This window comes from Lynx rufus, unplaced genomic scaffold (assembly GCF_022079265.1).
Source record: "Lynx rufus isolate CCGP_SWC_20201006 ecotype Redwood Valley unplaced genomic scaffold, mLynRuf1.p SCAF_4, whole genome shotgun sequence".
NCBI classification, from domain to species: Eukaryota; Metazoa; Chordata; class Mammalia; order Carnivora; family Felidae; genus Lynx; species Lynx rufus.
The window spans coordinates 15,936,342-15,957,249 of NW_025814856.1; the positions used below are offsets into that span (position 1 = coordinate 15,936,342).

A 20,908-nucleotide genomic window follows, 5' to 3' on the forward strand; every position below is an offset into this window, starting at 1 on the left:
CCCCTGGTGGCGGCTGCCTGGAATGTGTTGGGCTGTAGCTCTTTGAAGGCGTGTGCAACCTGCTGGATCGCATGGGAGCCTGGCCACACCTGGCCAATGGCACAGCAGATCTGCGAGAGATGGCACAGATTGGCCTGCGCCTGGTGCTTGGCTACATCCTGCTGGAGGACCCGCAGGTGAGCACGGGGTGGGTTGGGGTCTGGCAGCGGCAGGCGTAGGGAACCCGGGGTGTGCCTGGACGCCACCCACACCTGCTGCCGCCCACAGCTGCATGCCCAGGCCTATGTGAAGCTGCACTCGCTCCTGCAGACAGCGGTGCCCATGCGGCGCGAGGAGGCCTGCTACGTGCTCTCCAAGCTGGAGTCGGCGCTGGCGCGGGCGCTCAACACCCCCACCTCAGAAACGCCCACCGAGGAAAGAGAGCCCTCAGCTGCAGCTGCAGCTGCAGCAGCCACGGAACGCTGCTCGTGGCTGGTGCCACTGGTGCGCACGCTGCTGGACCGTGCCTACGGGCCGCTGGGGCTCCAGTGGGGGCTGCCTTCCCTGCCGCCCACCAACGGCAGCCCCACCTTCTTCGAGGACTTTCAGGCCTTTTGTGCCACACCTGAATGGCGCCACTTCATCGACAAGCAGGTATTTGGAGGTGGGGGCCAGGGAAGAGAAACGGGGGGCTGGGAACCCACATAGAGCACTGGTGTCCTCTCCCTGCCCAATCCTTCAGGTGCAGCCCACCATGTCGCAGTTCGAAATGGACACCTACGCGAAGAGCCACGACCTCATGTCGGGCTTCTGGAATGCCTGCTACGACACGCTCATGAGTAGTGGACAGCGGCGCCAGAGGGAGCGGGCACATAGTCGTCGGGCTTTCCAGGTGTGCAGCCCGGGGCGGGGGTGGGGAGCTGCTCCACTCCTGCGCCCAGAGGATAGCTGGTGGGACAGCGTGAAGAAACCCGACGGGACAGGAAGCCGCCGGCGGGACTGACCCATTCCTCCACCCCCACTCCCCAGGAGCTGGTGCTGGAACCAGCACAGAGACGGGCACGCCTGGAAGGGCTGCGTTACGCGGCGGCACTGAAGCAGCAGGCAGCGCAGCACTCCACGGCTCTGCTCCACTGGGGGGCGCTGTGGCGTCAGCTCTCCAGCCCCTGTGGGGCCTGGGCCCTTAGGTGGGCGGGGCTCGGGTGGAGGCCGGGAGGGGCGGGGCGGGGCTCCGGGAAGGACCTGGACAGCGAGACTGCGTTTGGGGTGAGGCCTGGGAGGAATAGGGACTTCTACAGACTTCTGTGCCCACCCATGACCACCATCCGGGACGTATCTGCAGGGACCCACCGCTTCCCCGCTGGAAGTTGTCCAGTGCCGAGACATACTCGCGCATGCGTCTGAAGCTAGTGCCCAACCATCACTTCAACCCTCATTTGGAAGCTAGCGCCCTGCGGGACAACCTGGGTGAGAGAGGGTGTCCTGAGCTGGATCTGCCCAACCTCAAAAGCCCTGCCCCGCCCAGCTCTTGCTGAGCACCCTTGGGCCTGTTGCAGGTGAGGCCCCCCTGACACCTACCGAGGAGGCCTCGCTACCTCTAGCGGTCACCAAGGAGGCCAAAGTCAGCACGCTGCCAGAGGAGCTTCCGGAAGACCAGCTCGGCGAAGATGAGCTGGCCGCGCTGGAGACCGCGTGAGTGGGGCTTGGAGAGAGCTGACCAGGAGTGGGGGCAGGGGTCTGTGCCAGGGCTAAACACCCTGAACGGGCTGTCCAAAATCAGGTGGGGGGTTGGGGAGAGCTGTCTAGCAGAATCGAGAGTGACTCTTTCGTAACTAGACACGCCTGGACAGGACTGAGACACACAAACCAGACCAGCATGGGGGCCCCCAGAACAGGGGGAGCCAGGGGTGGGAGTTGGTGTCATGGCCAGACATTAAGGGGCTCTGGTTTGGGGTGGGGACTGGGGTCAGTGGGCACTGGACCCTGGACAGTTCCTCCCTCTCCCCTGGGAAGCATGAGAGTATGTTCCTCATGACGTGACGGCACTTGGAGAGTCTGGTCCTTGGGCTTATTCGGAAGGGGGGGGGTGGTCCTAGAGCCTTGAGCCTGAACCAGGTGCTGGCCCCCAGGATGCAGGCAGCAGAACTGGACGAGCAGCATGAGAAGCTGGTGCTGTCAGCGGAGTGCCAGCTGGTCACTGTGGTGGCTGTAATCCCAGGGCTGCTGGAGATCACCACGCAGCACGTGTACTTCTACGATGGCAGCGCAGAGCGTGTGGAAACTGAGGAGGGTGTGTCCTATTGGAGCTGGTTAGAAGGGTATCAGGGGATGGCTTGCCTCTGGCGGGGCAAGGGTGAGTGACTCCTGCCCCTGATGTCTGTCTGCACAGGCATCGGCCACGACTTCCGGCGCCCGCTCGCCCAGCTGCGTGAAGTCCACCTGCGGCGTTTCAACCTGCGCCGCTCAGCCCTTGAGCTCTTCTTCATTGATCAGGCCAACTACTTCCTCAACTTCCCGTGCAAGGTGGGCGGGACCACAGCCTCATCTCCTTGGCAGGCCCCCAGGCCCCAACCCTGCCTCATCCCACCCCACACCCAGGTACGGAACCAGGTGTACTCGTGGCTCCTGCGCCTGCGCCCCCCAGCCCAAGGCTACCTAAGCAGCCGCTCCCCCCAGGAGATGCTGCGTGCCTCTGGCCTCACCCAGGTGAGAGGCCTCAAGTGTGGGGGGCGGGCAAGGTCAGAGCCCTGTGGTTGGGAGGAGTGCCGGACAGCCCAGCTGGCTCACCTCTTGCCTGCCCCTGCCCCCCAGAAATGGGTACAGCGTGAGATATCCAACTTCGAATACTTGATGCAACTCAACACCATTGCAGGGCGGACCTACAACGACCTGTCTCAGTACCCTGTGGTGAGGGTCCACTCCCTACCCCTCTGGTCTGCCAGCCCTGGTTTGCCCCAATGTAGGTGCTGTGGGGGCGGGGCGGGGGGGGTGCCGCCTGACAGCTGGCTTCTGTTCCCTGCCCCTCCTCCCGACATACCCACACCCACTCTCTACCCTCCCCCGCTGGCCTCTCTTCTCCCTGAAGGGAATCCTGTTTATGGACTGTCTGTCCTGCTTCCCTGGGGTCCCTCTAAGTGGTGTGCCCCTACCTGGGGGCTCTGCCCATCTTCCTGAGGGTGAGGGTGGGGCAGGCTGGGCAGATAGGCCATCAGGACCCTCATGCAGCTCCTTCCCTGGGTGGGCGGCCAGTTCCCCTGGGTCCTGCAGGACTACGTGTCCCCAACTTTGGACCTCAGCAACCCGGCCGTCTTCCGGGACCTGTCCAAGCCCATCGGTGTGGTGAACCCCAAGCATGCCCAGCTCGTGAGGGAGAAGTGAGCGTGTGGGCAAGACCGGGCTTGGGGGCTGGGATGGGCCAGGGCAGGGCTTCTGCTGACTCTCCCGCTACCCTCGGCTGCAGGTACGAGAGCTTCGAGGACCCTGCGGGCACCATCGACAAGTTCCACTATGGCACCCACTATTCCAATGCGGCGGGCGTGATGCACTACCTCATCCGCGTGGAACCCTTCACCTCCCTGCACGTCCAGCTGCAGAGTGGCCGGTGCGACCCGGGGGGTGGCTGGCAGGTGGTAGGGGTGAGGGTGGCTTGCTGCAGAAGGGGGGAAGAGGCAGGTCCTCCAGGTATCCTGGGCCCTTCGGCTCCCTTCCTTTCCCCAGCTTCACGCTCGCCCTCCCTGTCCCCACCCTCCCCACCTCACTTTGGCCTGTGCCCCTCCCCCAGCTTTGACTGCTCCGACCGTCAGTTCCACTCAGTGGCGGCAGCCTGGCAGGCCCGCCTGGAGAGCCCCGCCGACGTGAAGGAGCTCATCCCAGAGTTCTTCTACTTCCCCGACTTCCTGGAGAACCAGAACGGTAAGAGCTGGTGCGGGGCCGGGAGGCCTGGGCACGGAGCACGCAGACTGGGGGTGGCCAGGGAGCAGGTGACCGTGAGACAGCTGACCTCCCTGCCAGGCTTCGACCTGGGCTGCCTCCAGCTGACCAACGAGAAGGTGGGCGATGTGGTGCTGCCGCCATGGGCCAGCTCTCCTGAGGACTTCATCCAGCAGCACCGCCAGGCTCTGGTGAGGAGAGGAACACAGGCGGACGGCCAGGGTTGAGGGTCAGGGGTGGGGGTGGGGGTCAGCCGTCCCTGGACTGACTGGCCCCATCCCCGCCCCCAGGAGTCGGAGTATGTGTCTGCCCACCTGCACGAGTGGATTGACCTCATCTTTGGCTACAAGCAGCGGGGACCGGCCGCGGAGGAGGCCCTCAATGTCTTCTATTACTGCACCTATGAGGGTGGGCATGCGCTGGACTCAAGTGGGGGCTGGGGCACAGGAGAGGAGGGCTGAGGGCAGAGGGCAGAGAAGGAGCCCTGACTGCTCTGCCTACCTGCCCAGGGGCTGTGGACCTGGACCATGTGGCGGATGAGCGGGAACGGAAAGCTCTGGAGGGCATTATCAGTAATTTTGGGCAGACTCCCTGTCAGCTGCTAAAGGTAAGGCCAGCTTGGAGATTAATGGTCAGATATGGGGTGCCTGGGTGGCTCAGTCAGTTAAGCGTCCGACTTCGGCTCTCATGGTTCATGAGTTCGAGTCCCATGTCTGGCTCTGCACTGGCAGTGCGGAACCAGCCTCGAATTCTCTCTCTCTCTGCCCCTCTCTCACTTGAACACGCGCACACAATGTTTCTCTCATTCTCTCTCTCAAACTAAATAAATAAACTTAAAAAAAAAAAAAAAAGAGAGGCGCCTGGGTGGCTTAGTCGGTTAAGCATCCGAGTTCAGCTCAGGTCGTGATCTCATGGTTCGTGAGTTCAAGTCTCACGTCAGGCTCTGTGCTTAAGGCTTGGAGCCTGGAGCCTGTTCAGGCTGTTCTGTGTCTCCCTCTCTCTCTGCCCCTCCCCTGCTCATGCTCTGTCTCTCTCAAAAATAAATAAACATTACAAAAAAAAAAAAAAAGATAATGGTCAAGGATGCTCATGCCATGGTACTGACCGGCCACTTGTCCACAGGAGCCACATCCAGCTCGGCTATCAGCCGAGGAAGCAGCCCAACGCCTTGCACGTCTGGACACTAACTCACCTAGCATATTCCAGCACCTGGACCAGCTCAAGGCCTTCTTTGCGGAGGTGAGGGGAGGCAGGGCTTCATCTTCCTACTCTGTGAAATGGGTTTAACTCCACTGTCCTTACGAACTTCTTGGGGCAGATGGAAAACCTAAATCAAGACCACTGGTGTTAGACACCTTTGGAAAAGAGGTAACAGGAAAGGAATGTGGGAGTGGGAGTGGGGCACCTTCTTTGCCAAGGCCTGGACAAGGTGTTGACTCGCCTAACCGTCTCTGAAAACCTTAGGGAAACCAGAAGTAAGGGTCTTGGCCTTGGATGTTTCTTACCTCACCTTCATGCTTACATCAGAATGCCTCCCGACTCGACGTTTTTAGTTTATCCTCTCCTGCTGCCAGCAGGCTTGGGAATATGAAGTAACAGTAACAGGATTGGAGGACCAAGGTTGAGACCAAGCTTGAGATTCTGAAGGACCATCCTTGTCCGTCCCTGCATCTCACTTACTTTCTGAGATGCCCTCCTGAAAGCCCACTGATCTCTCTTGACTGTTTCTCAGAGGGACCTCTGCCTCTATGATGCCTAGTCTGTGGCCACTGGGGGTTGAGAGGAGAGGAAAGAATGGCAGCCCAGGCTGTAGGTACGGGAGTGGGGCACCCGGCTGACCACGTAAGCATAGCTAGCCTGGTACTCTTACTCTGTAGGTCATCAGTGATGGCGTGCCCCTGGTACTGGCCCTGGTTCCTCACCGGCAGTCCCACTCCTTCATCATCCAGGGCTCCTCAGACCTGTTGGTAAGTGCACCAGACAGAGTCCATCTTAGCTGCACCCCTCACTGACTCCGCCCCACACCCACCTCTGCCCCCTCTTGCCCACAGGTGACCGTGAGTGCCAGTGGGCTGCTGGGCACCCACAGCTGGTTGCCCTACGACCGTAACATAAACAACTACTTCAGCTTCAGCAAAGACCCCACCATAGGCAACCCCAAGTAGGACAAAGGGATGTGGGCAGGGGTGGGCTCTAAATACCCTGTCCCCTGACTCGTCTTCCCACCCAGCCAGAGCGTGGGCCGGTGGCGGGGTCTGGCCTAGGTCTCTGAGGGCCTGGGTCTTCTTGGCCTGGCCTCACCTGTCATCCCCCTCACTGGGTCAGGATGCAGCGACTGCTGAGTGGCCCGTGGGTGCCAGGCAGTGGTGTGAGTGGGCAAGCCCTGGCAGTGACCCCCGACGGAAAGCTGCTGTTCAGTGGTGGCCACTGGGATGGCAGTCTGCGAGTGACCTCACTATCCCGGGGCAAGCTGTTGAAGCAACTCAACCGCCACCTTGGTATGGGCAGCCTTGGAGGTGGGGTGGTGCGGGTGGGGGTAGCTGGCCAGGGGGTGTGTGACTACTCTATTCCATTTGTACCCTCCCCTCCCCATGCAGATGTAGTGACCTGCCTTGCATTGGACACCTGCGGCATCTACCTCATCTCAGGCTCCCGGGACACCACGTGCATGGTGTGGCGGCTCCTGCAGGAGGTATGCTGGGTGGGCAGCCCCGTGGGGCCCCCGTAAGTCCAGACCTGCCCTTCTCTCTGCTACCGTGAGCAAGGCTGGGACTCCACGACCCTCCAGCTCTCTGGCTTTGGACGAGACCATCACTTTCCTGAGCCTTAGCCTTCTCACTCAGGGGCCAGGGTAGTGAGATGTCCCCAGTTCTGAGCCAGCCCTGGCTCCCTACAGGGCGGTCTCTCGGTGGGACTGGCATCAAAGCCCGTGCAGGTCCTCTACGGGCATGAGGCTGCAGTGAGCTGTGTGGCCATCAGCACTGAACTCGACATGGCTGTGTCTGGATCTGAGGTGTGTGTGCGCCTGTGCCCAGGGGAGGCCAAGTTTGCTAGGCAATGCCCCTGGAGATTAGAGACCCCTGCCCAGCACCCTAAGCTGCCTTCCTGCAGGATGGAACTGTGATCATCCACACTGTACGCCGTGGCCAATTTGTGGCAGCACTACAGCCCCCAGGGGCCACGTTACCCGGACCTGTGTCCCACCTGGTGCTGGGGTCAGAGGGCCAGATTGTGGTACAGAGCTCAGCGTGGGAACGTGTCGGGGCTCAGGTATGGAAAAGGGGTGCTCAGACAAGAAAGGGGTAGTTGGTGTTCTGTCCTTGCTGACACCTCTTGCTTCTTCCAGGTCACCTACTCCTTGCACCTGTACTCAGTGAATGGGAAGTTGCGGGTTTCGCTGCCCCTGGTAGAGCAGCCCACAGCCCTGGCAGTGACAGAGGACTTTGTTCTGCTGGGCACAGCACAGTGTGCCCTGCACATCCTCCACCTGAACAAGTGAGTGCCACTGTTTATGAGTTCACGGGTCCTCAGGGTGGTAGTCACTGTAAGAAAGACACTAAGAGGTGCTGTCCCCCAGCCCACCCCCACCCCTCTCTGGTGTGCACCCACAGCCCCTTACCTGTCTGTGGGCACATTCTTCATGGCTGTCTCCTGTCCCCCAGTGGGCAGAGAAGGTACCTGGGAGAATGAAGAGACACAAAGCTAACTTGCACTTGAGAGCATATCCCTCCCTCCCTGCAGACTGCTCCCAGCTGCGCCTCCTCTACCCATGAAGGTGCCCATCCGAAGTGTGGCTGTGACCAAGGAGCGCAGCCATGTGCTCGTGGGCCTGGAGGACGGCAAGCTTATCGTGGTGGGCGCGGGGCAGCCCTCTGAGGTGAGGATAAGGGCAGGGCGGGCCTCGATCGGGGTGGGGGGCCGACAGTCCTGGCCCACTTCTCCCCGATCCTACTTCCCCCAGGCGCGCAGCAGCCAGTTCGCGCGGAAGCTGTGGCGGTCCTCCAGGCGCATCTCCCAGGTGTCCTCAGGGGAGACAGAGTACAACCCTGGAGACGCGCGCTGACAGCCGTCACGCAGGCTCCTCCCCCGGCGGGCCCCGCCCTTGGAGGCCCCGCCCAGGAATCGGCGGGAACCCGGAGGAGGAGGAGACCAAGAGGCCGCGGCCGGGGGTCGGCCCGGCTCCGGGGGTGGGCGGGACCCCACCCCCGCCCAGCTCAGGGATTGGTGGGCGATTCACTCCAGGAAGTCCCGCCCCTCGCCGGCAGAGGGGCCGTCCGGAGTCTGGCACTGGCCTCAGCGGCAACAGAGCACTTTTTTGCACAGTGTGGGGCGGGAGCCCAGGCTCCCCAGCCCCGCGTCCCGGCAGAGCACGGGGACCGGACTGTGGCCTTAATCTCTAAAGGCGGCCCCTCGCTCTCCCGGTCTCGGCAATAAACCTGGCCTGGTTTTGTAGCTGCTTCGCCTCCGAGTATGCATGCGCGCGGCGTCTCCGCCTGCCTAGGCCACCGTCCGGGCTTCGTGTCCCCCTGGCCCGTAAGCCCACCAGGGCGACTCGTTCCCTCCGCGTGGCCTCCGTTTCTCCAGCCGCGCCGTTCCGGTCCCTGTGGGCCTCAGCCACCGTTTCTCCCCTGCGGAAGGCTCCCAGCTCTCAGCGCGCTTCCGCAACACCTCCGCACGTGTGCGCCTCCCTGCGCGGGGCGGGGCTAAGGGCGGCCACGCCCCCGCGCGCCCCCGCGCTCGGGCCTAGGCGGCTCCTCCGCGGGACCGCCCGCCTCGCGCCGGAGCTGGCCTCCCCAGGGTTTCCACGCAGCCGTCCTGGCTAGCCCATGGTAGCCTGGCAGCGCGGCGCTCCGAGCCCCGCCAGCCCGAGTGGATCCCGGGAGCCTCCAAGGGACGGCCGCTCCAGGTCAGGAGAGGGGTGGGGACAGAGCCCCGGTCTCCCTGGACCGGTAGAACCGAGGGCTGCTTTTCTGTTCCCCCACCTCGAGGCCCGTGATCCTGCGGATGTCGTCCGTCGTGCCGGCGTCCGTGTGTTCATGTGCGGGCGTATTTTGTGGTCTGGAGATGCGCGCGCGCGCGCGTGTGTGTGTGTGTGTGTGTGTGTGTGTGTGGAGGTGGGAATTGGGGAGAAGAAGCTCCAGCCCCGCAGCAGCGCGGGGGGGGGGGGGGGTCGGGCAGACACGGGCCTGGCTGTGGCTAGGCGCTCTAGTCACGGGCCCACCTGCCAACCAGGATCCGGGAAGGGCCCCTTATATGGTAAGCGACCCAGTTGTACAAGCCCCACATGTGGCAAGGGCCACCGCCGTCTCTATCCCAGACCCACTTGCACACTGGGTGGGGAAGTGAGTTTGGAGACAAGGCCGGATGTGGTGGTGGATGTCGGGGAGTTAGAGGGCCTTCCCCCAGGTTTCTTGTCCATGCCTTCCGGGCAACATCCCTCCTCAGCCCAGAGGAGGCTTCTCTTACCCAGACCTTAGGAAGCGGGTCCCAGCAGGATCCGCCCCGTGGTCTACATGGGTCCTGGGACTGAGTAGTCCTGGCCTTGAGGTTTCTAGCCTCAAAGGCCTCTCAATTCCCAGATGAGCAAGGACAAGGGGGCCTCTGAGCCCATATACTCTGCCCTTGCTGAACCCACCAAGGAACCTTCCTGTCCAGTTTCTGAGCAGGAAGTGAGGGCTAAATACCGATCCTGGAGAAGTGGGGCCACAGTCGCTCCAGGGAGCCCTGTTTTAGAGACTTAGGGTGTGGGGTTCCCAGGCTCATGCTGAGAAGTCTGGGGGAGAATTCCCACTAAGCAGGCCTCTGGTCTGGCTCGGGCTGAGGTGGGGATGGGAGTTGCTCGTCCTCCAGTACCATCCCTGGACTCAGACCAGGGGGGTTGCTAAGGTCTTTGAGATAGGGAAGTTTCCAGCCTGCTCTCCTCCATCCTGAGCTGCCGGCTCCTCTAGCTTTGGCCAGTGGGGGCTTAGCTCTGTCAACACCACCCCCATCTGACACCGGCGGAAACTGGTCCAGGTTGGTGAGTGGGGAAGTGGAGGGGGCGGTGGTAACCAGCCCTGGGGTGAATCAGGATGCAGTGAGCCAAGAGAGGGGGACAGAGTCTACCAGGGGACTCCTGACATCAGGCCTGAGGAATTTCTCCCGTCTCGCTACACATAGCCCCTTTTGGACTCCGAGAAGTGTCCCAGCTCCTTTGCCTGAGTGTTGGAATGACACTCCAACATCTTCTCCAAGAGATGCAGTCCATGGGAGCACTGCTAGCCAGCAGAGCCATGCTTCACAACTCCAGCCACAGGGAAGGTAAGCTCCACGTGGGTAGGTAACTGTCAATCGAAGTTTGGGGGCACTGGGTAGGTGGGTAGGTCACACACAAGTCCAGTTACAAGTTCTGGAGTCCCTGTACCTTGTGCCTTGCCTGCACCGGATTGTGGAAATAACTGGCCTCCAGGCAGAAGTGAGCAGCAGTATTTACTTGCCTTCCAGCTCAGCTTTATTTTGTACAAATCTACAAGGTCTCGTGTGCAGAAAAGCCCCCGTCGGGACCACCATGAATCCATTTGCTCTCCCGGACTTGGTGGGAGAGACAGGACACACAGTCTAATGCCCCAGTAGACAGAGGAAGTAGAACAGGAGCCAGGAAAGGGAGAGACTGGAAGAGATCAAGGAAGTCTTCCCCAAGTAGGCGGTACCTGCCAGTGTGTCAGATGGAGAGGGTACAACCACAAGAGCAGACCTCTGGAAACCTGGGAGAAGGGTACACCTGGGAAGGGCTAGGTGTCCAAGAGTGGCGAGCAGAGGGGAGGCTGCGAGAGATGGCCAACCAGCTCCTGATGCCATGCTATGAGTTTTTGACTCTACGTAGTAGGGACTGTTGTTTCAAACCTTTTGGGCAGCAAAGTCTAAGTGAGGCTACCCAGGGATCCTAGCCTTGATTCCTGCCCTTGATCCTGTTTGTCCTTTCCTCTACAGATAAGACCTGGAGGGTACAGGGCAGGGACAGGGAAGAGGTATGGGGAGGGGGAGCCCTGGCCCCCAATACCTCCTCCCCATTCCCTCCTGAGCCTCCAGGGGCCTCAGGCAGCATTATCCCTGTCTACTGTGCCCTCCTGGCCACTGTGGTCCTCGGTCTGCTCGCCTACGTGGCCTTCAAGTGGTAAGTAGTCTGGGCACTGCCCTGTGGCACACCCTCCCCAGCTGGACTCCCAGCTAGCTCCCCCTGTCTCAGTGAAGGCTGGAACAGGTTGGCGGGTCCCCCCTGCTCCCCACAGCTGGCGCTCCCATAAACAAAGACAGCAGTTGGCCAAAGCTCGGACTGCAGAGCTGGGGACCTTCGACAGGGACCAGAGGCACGGAGACAGCATTGTTTTCCTGGACAATCCTAGCGGTCAGGAGCCCTGCGCCCCCAGTCAGGGTGAGCCCCCTTTCCCAATCTACAGACTTTCACACCTGGCTGTGCCGTAGCACCCGGCCCACCTGACCCTGTTGTGCCCCTCACGTCTCCCACCCTAGGGCCACATCCTGAGCTTGGCTGCCGCCTCTACCTTCACCTCCCTCAGCAGCAGCAGGAGGAAGTGGAGCGGCTCCTGGAAGTCTCAGACGAACCTGACAAGGGCTGGCAGGGTCTGGCGGGCCGCCTGGGCTACCAGACTGATGCTGTGGAGGTCATGGCCCAGGACCAGGTGCCAGCCTACACCCTGCTGAGGGACTGGGCTGTCAAAGAAGGCAGCGGTGCCACTCTCGGGGTGCTAGAGGACGCCCTGGCTGCCATGGGCCGCGAAGACGTGGTCCGGGTTCTGCGCCCCCCAGCTGAGGGCTGCTCTGTGGTGTGAGCGGTGCCGGCACAGCCCGGCCGCTCAGGGAATCTGCTTCGGTGCTTTTCCTTTCTTGGGCTTCCTGGCACTGGTGGCCTCAGCCTGCCTTGCTCTGGGGGAACAGAGAAGATCTGGCCACCACTCAGCTCCCCTTGTCCGGCCTTCCTCCAGGACGGGGACCAGGATGTGGGGGGGTCAGCAGTGAGGGGTGGTCCTGCCCTCCTCCCTGCCCCACCTCCCCTCACTCAGCCTCAACTGGTTTTTCTATTTTTGTATCTCGTATTAAAGGCAACTTTGGACTACTGTGCCGCCTCTGACTCCTTTGGCCTGAGAGACGGTTGGGTTGCTAGGAGGCAGAGGCCCAGAAAGAGAAGAGGGTTCGCGGGAGGTGGGAGGAGCACGTGAGGTGGCAGGCAGCATGCTCCTGTAGAAGATGCGAGTACTCTGGAGGCACAGGCTGGAGTTCACATCTGCACCTTGCCATTCGCTGGCTGTGCGTGTCAGGGAGCGGTTTTTACCTTTCTGAACTTGAGCTTTCTTAGCTGGAGAACAATACATAGAATGGCACATTTGGTAGTCTCCCACCGCCCCTAGACTCTCAAACTGGCACTGAGGGGCCTGGGGTTTGAGACCATTTTGTGACTTCTGCTGTGACTGGCATCAAGAGGAGACTGGAGGCAGACTGGCCCTGGGAAGCCAGCTACCGAGGGCCTCAGGTCACTGCTAGTTGAGAAAAAGGAAGAAAGGTCTCCTTGTAAGACCCATGCTCCAGGCTCCGGAGGGAGTTCCAAACATGCTTCCATGGCTGCTTCCGTGATTTCCACACAAGCCAAGGGCAAGCAGGTCATCCCGCCCACCTGAGGGGCAGTTGAGAGCAGGGCAGCTGCAGCCAAACCGCCTGCACCCCATGCATCCCCTCCCACCCTGAAAGGAGGAGTGGGCAGGCTGGTACCGGCCTTTGGAAGGGTTTCCTACGACGGATGGGCCCTGCTCAGGAAGGAGTAGGGGCCACCATCCTGACGTCCATGAGGCTCAGGGCACGTAACCAACACAGCCACCCGAATTCAGGAGTCATGGGATTCCGTGGTGGCCTAGGGAGGCCTTGGGGAGATCCTGTCCTCTGGCTGACAGAGGTGACTGGGGCTGGCTGCTTAAAATAAGGAAGGGGAGGTTTATAGCCACCTCCAGCCTAAAACGACCCCTGGGCAATAACCCAGGAGGGAAAGCAGGAAAGGCCCAGCATCTAGTCCGCTAAAGTGAGACCGGTGCACTCGACCTCGCAGCTACTTGGGCAGGGAGTCGCCCACCCACAGGGCTCTCAAGGACTGGACTGGCGATGAATGTGGAAGCCTGTGCCGAGGGGCACCGAACAGCTTCTGCATTAGCTGGTGCCCCTTCTCACGACCGAGGGGATTGGAGTCTGAAGTGTCAAGAGGTGTGTGGAAGGGGAAAGATTTTGGGAACACTAAATAGGGAGCTAAGCTAACAGAATTCCTCTTCAAAGGTGTCCTGTCTGAAACTCTACAGCTCCCTGGTCACCACCCTTTAATGGGAGGCCACCTAAATTTCCTTAGAAAATCTGAAACCTGGAGCCTCGGGTCGAACCGTGAATTTGACTTGGTTGCATGCGAGCAGCAGCAGCAGACAGGGCCGCTCCCCTGCACCACGAGCCCACCCAAGGGAGAAACGCTCCCTTTTAATGTGCGTGTTAACTGAAACATTCTGAATAACTCTCAGATGTTAAGAGGGCTGAATCAGAGTCCATCCATTCGATATAATATGTGCTTTAAACAGTTTTGAAGGCTGCAGTAGCATGGGAAAACACTTTGTCTATATTGTTAAATAGTGGGTCTAATGATTAGGACTTTAAATGGGGGTTTTTCGCCTTCATTAACAATGAGGATCTGAGGAACTGAATTTTCCTCATCCAAACAGCACCAACTCCCGTCCTCAGGGTCGTAAGGATCGAATGGGCATGACCTGAGCACGAAAAATGCCCAGCATAACCCGCGTAACCCGCAGCAGGCGAGTGCACACCAATCCACACCGATCCACTTGGCCCAACAGAGACTTAGCAGGCAACAGCCCCTTCCCCAAGGGCGTTGCTGCAGGAAGCAAAAGAGCCCTGGTGAGGAAGAGATGGGACGAGTCTCTTTGTAAAGATAGCCCCAGATGGCCTGAAGCCTTCGGCTCTCCTCACAACGCTGACAACTGGTGCATCAAAGGGTGGCGGGAGGGGGTTTGCCACTGAGCCCTGCGTCCTCCAGGAGCTGCCCACTCTCACAACCCGTGCACTGTACCCCGTAGTGTCCAAACCCAGTGTCAGGACGCATGGTGGGGGAGGTCAGGGAACCCAAACATCAAAAGAGCGTCCCAGTGAGCTTGGGGAACTCAAGTTCTGGAGGGAAAAGGGCCAATGCCCTCAGCCAGGAAGTATAAAGGGGAATTCTCATGCCCTTCTCCAGACTGACTTATTTAAAACTGAAGTAAAGAAGCCCAGAGGCCCACCTCCTTGCTCTGGAATACATGTTAAGGCTGATTCCACCCTGTATACAGGCACAAGATCCCAGGGCCAAAAGTGTCAGTCACAGTGAGACCTGTTGGGGACAAGGCCTGTGATGAACTCCAAGTTCAAGGATTAACTTTGGACTTCACACACCTATGGCAACCGTCGCTCCTTTCTCCAGTGACACCACCATATAGAAACATGCTTGACTAGCTTTTAGGGAACACACGTGTCAAGTTCTTTAATTGATTTTATTTTTTACATAAAAAGTTCAGTAAAAATTGGATAAAGTAAAGTGATTTTAAGCAGTAAATCAATCTTATCAACATAGCACAAGGCTGGCCAAAACCACAAGGCAGCCTGCTTTGGAATATTTACATGATAACAAATTAAACCTTGCAGGAGAACTTAAACTGTCCTTACAAAGTCTTCCTGTGATCTAGCACGTAGAGGCTAAAAGCAAAACGAAAAACAAACAAAACCAGGAAAAAACAAATTATTTTCAATATATTCACATATACATTAAAATATAATACAGATCGTCAGGGTGAGGGGTCGTGGGTGGGGACGCGCATGGGTCTGTGCGCTGACAGCACCGCCAAGGAGGAGACCCAGGTTTGGGAGTGGGGCTAGGCCTGGCCAGGATCTTAGCAGGGTCCTTCCCTAAGCCCTTGCCTCTGATGGGCCTCCAGCCACACCCCAACGGCTAGTGATCAGGGATCACTTGTTGTAGATGGAGCTCATTTTCCTGGTTTTCCGTTGAAAACCTGTGGGTCTGAATTCCCCAGGGCGACACGTCACCGGTAGCATAGCCCTGACAGAGGGGTGGGGCGGCGGGCCCGCAGGATTTCTCCGAGTCTGTCCTACCTGCTCGCCTGTCCTCCCACCCTGGCCCCACCAGTCACTCTAATTCAGTGTCCTCTTTGGGTTTGTAAACAGCCCCAAACTTCTGCATGTACTTCTTAATATACTCCTTGGTTTTGTGTTTCACATTCTCATTGCACTCCAGGTCCTCAGGGTTCTTACAGTACTTCAGCTCCTTATTCATAACGCCGTGAGTCAGCTGTCCAGGACACAGGAAGAGAGACCACAGTGGAAATGATTTTAGCGGGGGAGGACCAGCCTGGTGCCTCAGGGCCCTTCTCACCAAGACTGAGGTTGAATCAAGAGACAGGCTGGGGCAGGCTGGTGCTGGGGTCAGCAGAAAGGGGAAGCTCAGCTCCGTAAGTCTGTTAGAAAACACCAACCCTATCCTCAAGTAGGGTGCCCTCTCTTCCCAGACCTTCCCTCTCTCTTCCTGGGTCCCCAGCCCAGGCTTCTGGCAAAGAAAAGCCACTTTCTGTGGTGAAAGGTACACGGTTTTCCCAGAACACTGCCAGACCACAAGCAGAGGGGAGAGGGGATACCTTGCGAGCTAGGTGTTTGAAGTCTTCAGTTGTGGTGATTCTTCCCACTTTGCAGTCAGGTTTCCGGTAAGGGTTCAGGCACTGGACGATGAACTGGGACATCTGCAGGCAGGAGAAAATGCACACACTGCTCAAAAGTCCAGAGAGGGCAAGGGCCTGTGCTGGGGAAATAATCAGACAGCCAATCCTTCCCTTCTCACCACTCAGGCTGGCTGATTTAGACAGAAGGATGCTACTCTGCCGGGGAGGGGCGGGGGGAGGTGGCAAAAGAGAAGATGACCCTAGGTTGGGCCCGGGAAGGAAAGTGCTTCCTGGGGTAGAGGGAGCAAGCCTGACTTTGAGCAGGAGGGGGAGAGCCAGGGCAGGACTCCTCTGCTGCATCTCATGGTAGCCCCAGGTTTCAGCTAATAAATCTCAGGTGCTTGGCACAGAGTGGAACTGAGTTCTCTGAGCCCTGGAGGCATAGCAGAGAGAGTGTGCAAGTGCTACCAGCAGGAGGCTCAGCAACCCCAGAAACACAGGCATTTTGTTATAGAAGGTCACTTAGATTCTGTGTGAACTTCTTTTAATTTTTTTTTTTTTTTTTAACTAGGCTCCACGCCCAATGTGGGGCTTGAACTCAGGACCCTGAGATTAAGGGTCACAAGCTCTGAGTCAGTCAGGGACCCCAGCGTCACACTTCATCTGATTCCTACAACACAACGTGAAGCACATGGAAGTGCGTGTGGTGTGACAGCTGCTGGGAGAGGACCCAGGGTAGGACCCTCTTCAACACACAACTCCAGTGTCCTCCCGAGCTGTAGCGTCTGTCCTACCCAGTGGCTCTCAAAAGAGACCCTGGCACAGGACCTCCAAAAGTATCTGTGGTGCTAAGATCCCAGGGTACAGAGGAAGCAAAGAGGTCAATGACAGCCATTTGGTCAGGAGGCACCCTGGACAGGGTCTACCCATCCCTGAAACTCAGGGAAGCTTCAGATGTTCAAAGAATAAGGCTATATCATGAGGCAGGCACTAAACAAAGCTGCTGGTGGGCTGGGCCAAAACACCAATAATTTCACTCAGGGACAGCGAGAAGCTAAGTTTTATCCCTGGAAAGGGCTTTTATTCAACGTTTTTCTACGGCATTCTGGCCTCCATACTCTCTCGCTTCAATCCACTTCCCCAAGTATAGCCAGGGAATTCCTTCTTCCCAGCTTCAAGTCAGCAGTGGGGCCCTGTGACTCCCAGACACACAGACCCTGTATGAAGAAGCACGAGACTGTTCAGTCTCATCTTCCAACACCCCTCACATACCCTGTGCAAAACCCCCAGACTACTTACAATCCCTTGGGAGGGACGAGGCTTTCTTTTACTCCTGTACATTCTACAGCCTGAAGTTCTATCCGTCCTGATCCACCCGGTCCATTCCTACCTGCTACACAAGAGCCCTTCGTGACACCCTGAACAGTGACCTCTAGCCCTGTGCTGGCACACTCCTCACACAGCCGCCATTACTTATTTACAGGTCTGTTTCCTCCAACAGTCAGTGAATCAAAACTGGAGTTTAGAACCTAGATGCCCGAGGCAGACCAGGCTCGTGGGCTGACAGCGGGCAACACACACTTCCAGTAGCATGAAGAGGAGCTGCTTTCTCCCAATCCTGTGAGGATAAGGCAGCCACCAAATGAGAAGTCGTAGAAACAGGACTGGACTTTGAGCCAGAGGGCCTGAATTCAGGTTTTCTGTCTAGAACTTGCCTTGTCTGAACCTTAAGAGGTCCACCACCTGCGTAAGAAGAATGACAATTCCTGTCTTGCCTACCTCAAGAGCTGTTACAGGGATGAAATGACAATGGATATGAAAGTGCTTAATACCTACCTGTAAAGGACCATTCCAACGTGCCCTCGTCACGTGATAACTATACAGTCACAGAAGCAAGGGAATGCCCAAAGGCATTAGGTCAAGAAAGGAAAGGGCTTAAGCTTAGGCCTACAGAGCTTAGTGCCCACACCCACTAAACCTTACCTCTTTTCTGAATACTTCTTTGCTTTTCTTAGCCAGCTCACTGGAGGTGTCTGCTTCTGCTGTCTTAGGCTTTTTTGACGTCTAGAAATGCAAAAGAAAACACAACAGTGGTGGCATGAGATGTCATGTCAGTGATGCCCTGCTGTTCCAGAGCCCTCCTTTCTTTCCCCAGCTGGGACACCTGACCCCATTCAGGAGCCTAAGTGGGCACGGCTTGGAGTCAGCTCGGCTGCTGTCACCCCAGTCTCACCGCATGTTTCAATCCTGGCATCTGGCTCTGGTCTCCTTCCTGTAAACCAAGTTCTTTGCCCAAAGTCAAAGTTACATCCTTGATGTAGCTATACATTTCCAGTTGTTTCAGAGTCCCCTTCCCTGAGGAGGAATGTGCTGTGTGACAACGGACCACTCGGGTCCCTGTTCTGCGCTTCAGTACCCACACTGTCAAGTGAGGCTGGGACTCGGTGAGCCCCACCTCTCCTGGCTGACATTCTGTGATTCCAGGACAAAAGAAAATGGTCTGAAGACCTTTCACCACACAACTGGAAGGTCAGACCACACCACTGCCCTCAGCCAGGCCTTTCCACTCTCCGTGGATACTCGTCACCTCTCCTCCAAAGGCAGAACCAGCCAGACTGCAGGAAAACAGTCTCAGCATGCAGGGGAGGCTCCCTGGAGGTTGGGATCTCCAGCTCGGGAATGGAAAGCCTAAAGACATATCGTAGTACTGGGGGGGAAGGAGACCAGGGTCATCCAAGTCAGTGAACAGATGAGAGGATGCTAAGACACAGAAGATACTCCATCCGAAGCTGGTAAGATGACGACAAACCTAAAAATACTCCCTCTTCCAGCTGTGCTGGAGTCAAGGCTGCCAAGTTCCCCCTAACTGGGCACCGCCAGGAGGTAAGGGGCCAGCAGCTGTGGCATGTGGAGCACCTGCCATGCAAGGCCATCTCCCCATACCTTTGCCCACCACCAAGCATCAAGCCCCTCGCTATTAAATGTGCTTTTCCATGGAAAAGATCTAGGAGCATTCCCCTTTGAAAGATTTCAGATGGACATAGCAGCCACAGTTGCTATGACGGGTACTTCATGTTTTTGCCAGCTGCTTAGAGCAGAGAATTTTTCTACTCCCAAACCATCCCCCAGTTTGGATTCCTCCGTTTCCATAAACAGTATGAAGGCGCTGGTGATGAAGGAGCTGTTCAGCTCACTTTGCTCTGGACCGGCTCCAGAGAAAGGTGAAACTCCCTTGGCTTTGGGCTGCTACAAATCTGCTTTCTCTGATTTGTTATAAAAGCTTTACATATTTTCCATTTTTCCACTTTCTGAGGCTGTGGGAGCAGGAGGGAGAAGGCAGGACAGAAAGAATATTACAGATTCAACCTGTTTTCAGGAAACAAGACCAAACAGCACACTGTAACTCTATTTTCAAATGTTTTGCTTTGGGATTTTGTGGTTATTTTTTCCAGTAGTAGGGACTGTGGCTGTGCTTCACAATAAGGCCTCAGGTAGCAAGGGATCAAGAACTGCCTGACTGCGCCAAGGAAACTTCCAACACACCCTCAGCTGTTCTCTTGTAGCTCTCGGAAATGAGTAGCAATACCAACGGCTACAGAGAGCCCCTGGAGATGACAACCATCTCAAGGCTCCTGATCCTAGAGAAGAGGCCAGGCTCTCAGTGAGGGTACTGTGCAAACAGAAATGTTCTGCTTCCCTCTGAATGCGGTATGTGTTCAAAAGCTAAATAAATCTAGCATATATTTAACAGCTTTCTAATTGAATCTCTGACTTGGTGAGGTTGGTAGGGCTTTAAAAACACAGTTACAGAGCACAGTCCACTGAGCTCTGTCTAGGAGATTTCGTGGTCCTTTTGAGTGCTGAGCAACTGGGACTGAGAAAGGAAATGTTCAAATGAAGGGTACCTAACTTTACATCACAGAAATCATACACCAAAATGAAGTACTCTAGGGAGTACTGAAATTCATGTATGCCTCTTGGTCTGTGGTCTGCAAATGGCATGTGAAATGATTTCAGAAACTGGTTAATGCTTACTTCAGCCCAATGCCAAGCAATACCTGGAGCCAGAGTCAGAGCCAAGGACAGCACCTGATGGACACTGACATGAAAAACCTCCTTTACTCCAGAAAAGTCCCATTTAAAATATTAGCATCTCTACAATACATAAACTTTTAAAACAAGTGTTAGTAACCTTCTCAAATGCCTATTGCCAAATAAAAATCCTTTAGCACCAGAAAAGACCATTAGCTTGTACCAACGGTCCCAAACATATAACAAGCTATCTCGTGGGGTAGAGAACATCTACCTAATGCAAGTGGTCTTGCTGAGATCCCAGGAACCCATCAGAGAGGGGAAGGCACTCTGATGGGTACAAAAGCAATGTTTTCCCAGGGCCTCAGCAATAATCAGCCTTTTCCATCTGCTGCCTCATATGGGGCATCAGCCAATGGAGCACTGTGGTGGGAATCTACGTGAACAGTGGCCAGATGAGAACACACAATGAGATGCAGACAGCCAGAGCTTCCTGCCTTGAGCAGCTCACCCTGCTGTCGGCCTTCATCTGGGACATGTCTGGATTCCAGGGAATCTGGTTGGAATATGATCAGACATGAATATGACAAGGAAGGCCCAAGTACCTTCACATTACCTAAGGTGAGGCTTCAAGTCCTTTTGGCTTAGAAGGGAATGACTTCAAGTTTTTTGGATGGCTCTGATAATCACATACTGGCTGTGTAACACGACAAATGCAAACTCCAATCTTTATTATACTGACAGAGATGACCATGTCACAAAGCCCACATGCCTTGGAACTTAGGAGTGTGGGATTGGCTGAAATGAGTCCTGCCAGAGACAGAGCAGGATATACCCACCTAATGCTTCTCTCTTCCTGAATTTAATTTAAATACTACCCCTTGGAACATGAAATGTAAGACATTATTCAAGGAGGAACTTTATCTTTCAGGGCAGCATGAATCCAGAAGAAGTTGAGCTTATCAGAAACACTGTACATGATTCAACCAAAATCCTGCAGTGTGTGACCCTGTATATGTCAACTGAAAATAATAAAAGCTCAGTATATTCTGTTTTGGAGCTGCCACCACCTTTGGTAGCAAAAAGAGCAAAATTATTTATTTCAATGTTTGGCTCTAGATAAGGTGCCACACTTCATTCTGTCAAGAAAAAAAAAGGTACTCGTTAGGGAAGGGAGGATTGGATAGGAACAAAAAGATCTTTAAGACAGTTTCTAGAAACAG

The 20,908-nt window shown here is 56.6% G+C and overlaps 3 protein-coding genes across 8 annotated transcripts in view; 2 read left to right on the forward strand and 1 right to left on the reverse strand.

Annotated features, from left to right (window-relative positions):
• NBEAL2 (neurobeachin like 2) overlaps nt 1-8,361 on the forward strand; it is a 29,645-nt gene extending 21,284 nt beyond the window's left edge. For 4 of the 5 annotated variants that reach the window (XM_047097265.1, XM_047097268.1, XM_047097266.1 and 1 more), the window contains 25 exons: nt 39-176; nt 268-633; nt 722-871; nt 1,009-1,166; nt 1,322-1,446; nt 1,536-1,671; nt 2,109-2,269; nt 2,369-2,685; nt 2,791-2,886; nt 3,229-3,353; nt 3,440-3,580; nt 3,761-3,891; nt 3,991-4,100; nt 4,200-4,317; nt 4,419-4,516; nt 5,032-5,148; nt 5,787-5,876; nt 5,961-6,070; nt 6,235-6,407; nt 6,507-6,601; nt 6,806-6,922; nt 7,021-7,179; nt 7,256-7,404; nt 7,651-7,786; nt 7,871-8,361. In XM_047097265.1, the coding sequence (XP_046953221.1) occupies nt 39-176; nt 268-633; nt 722-871; nt 1,009-1,166; nt 1,322-1,446; nt 1,536-1,671; nt 2,109-2,269; nt 2,369-2,685; nt 2,791-2,886; nt 3,229-3,353; nt 3,440-3,580; nt 3,761-3,891; nt 3,991-4,100; nt 4,200-4,317; nt 4,419-4,516; nt 5,032-5,148; nt 5,787-5,876; nt 5,961-6,070; nt 6,235-6,407; nt 6,507-6,601; nt 6,806-6,922; nt 7,021-7,179; nt 7,256-7,404; nt 7,651-7,786; nt 7,871-7,972 (3,618 nt within the window). In that variant the 3' untranslated portion in view covers nt 7,973-8,361. The remainder of the gene's footprint in view (nt 1-38; nt 177-267; nt 634-721; nt 872-1,008; nt 1,167-1,321; nt 1,447-1,535; nt 1,672-2,108; nt 2,270-2,368; nt 2,686-2,790; nt 2,887-3,228; nt 3,354-3,439; nt 3,581-3,760; nt 3,892-3,990; nt 4,101-4,199; nt 4,318-4,418; nt 4,517-5,031; nt 5,149-5,786; nt 5,877-5,960; nt 6,071-6,234; nt 6,408-6,506; nt 6,602-6,805; nt 6,923-7,020; nt 7,180-7,255; nt 7,405-7,650; nt 7,787-7,870) is intronic. The other variant, XM_047097267.1, reaches the window with a different exon arrangement.
• Nucleotides 8,362-8,463: 102 nt separating this feature from the next.
• LOC124524849 (death domain-containing membrane protein NRADD-like) lies at nt 8,464-12,024 on the forward strand. 2 transcript variants are annotated; one of them, XM_047097270.1, is made up of 5 exons: nt 8,464-9,924; nt 10,069-10,209; nt 10,879-11,062; nt 11,178-11,320; nt 11,419-12,024. In XM_047097270.1, the coding sequence occupies exons 2-5, from the start codon at nt 10,119-10,121 to the stop codon at nt 11,736-11,738; spliced, it is 738 nt and encodes a 245-aa protein (XP_046953226.1). In that variant the 5' UTR covers nt 8,464-9,924; nt 10,069-10,118; the 3' UTR covers nt 11,739-12,024. The 2 variants fall into 2 exon arrangements, with proteins under 2 accessions (XP_046953226.1, XP_046953227.1); XM_047097271.1 differs by having other exon boundaries at nt 8,464-8,815.
• Nucleotides 12,025-14,458: 2,434 nt separating this feature from the next.
• Nucleotides 14,459-20,908, reverse strand: part of SETD2 (SET domain containing 2, histone lysine methyltransferase) — a 125,525-nt gene continuing 119,075 nt past the window's right edge. The window contains exons 19-21 of the mRNA XM_047095299.1: nt 17,637-17,717; nt 15,633-15,734; nt 14,459-15,289 (exon numbers count right to left, since the gene is read on the reverse strand). Of these exons, the coding sequence (XP_046951255.1) occupies nt 15,128-15,289; nt 15,633-15,734; nt 17,637-17,717 (345 nt within the window). The 3' untranslated portion in view covers nt 14,459-15,127. The remainder of the gene's footprint in view (nt 15,290-15,632; nt 15,735-17,636; nt 17,718-20,908) is intronic.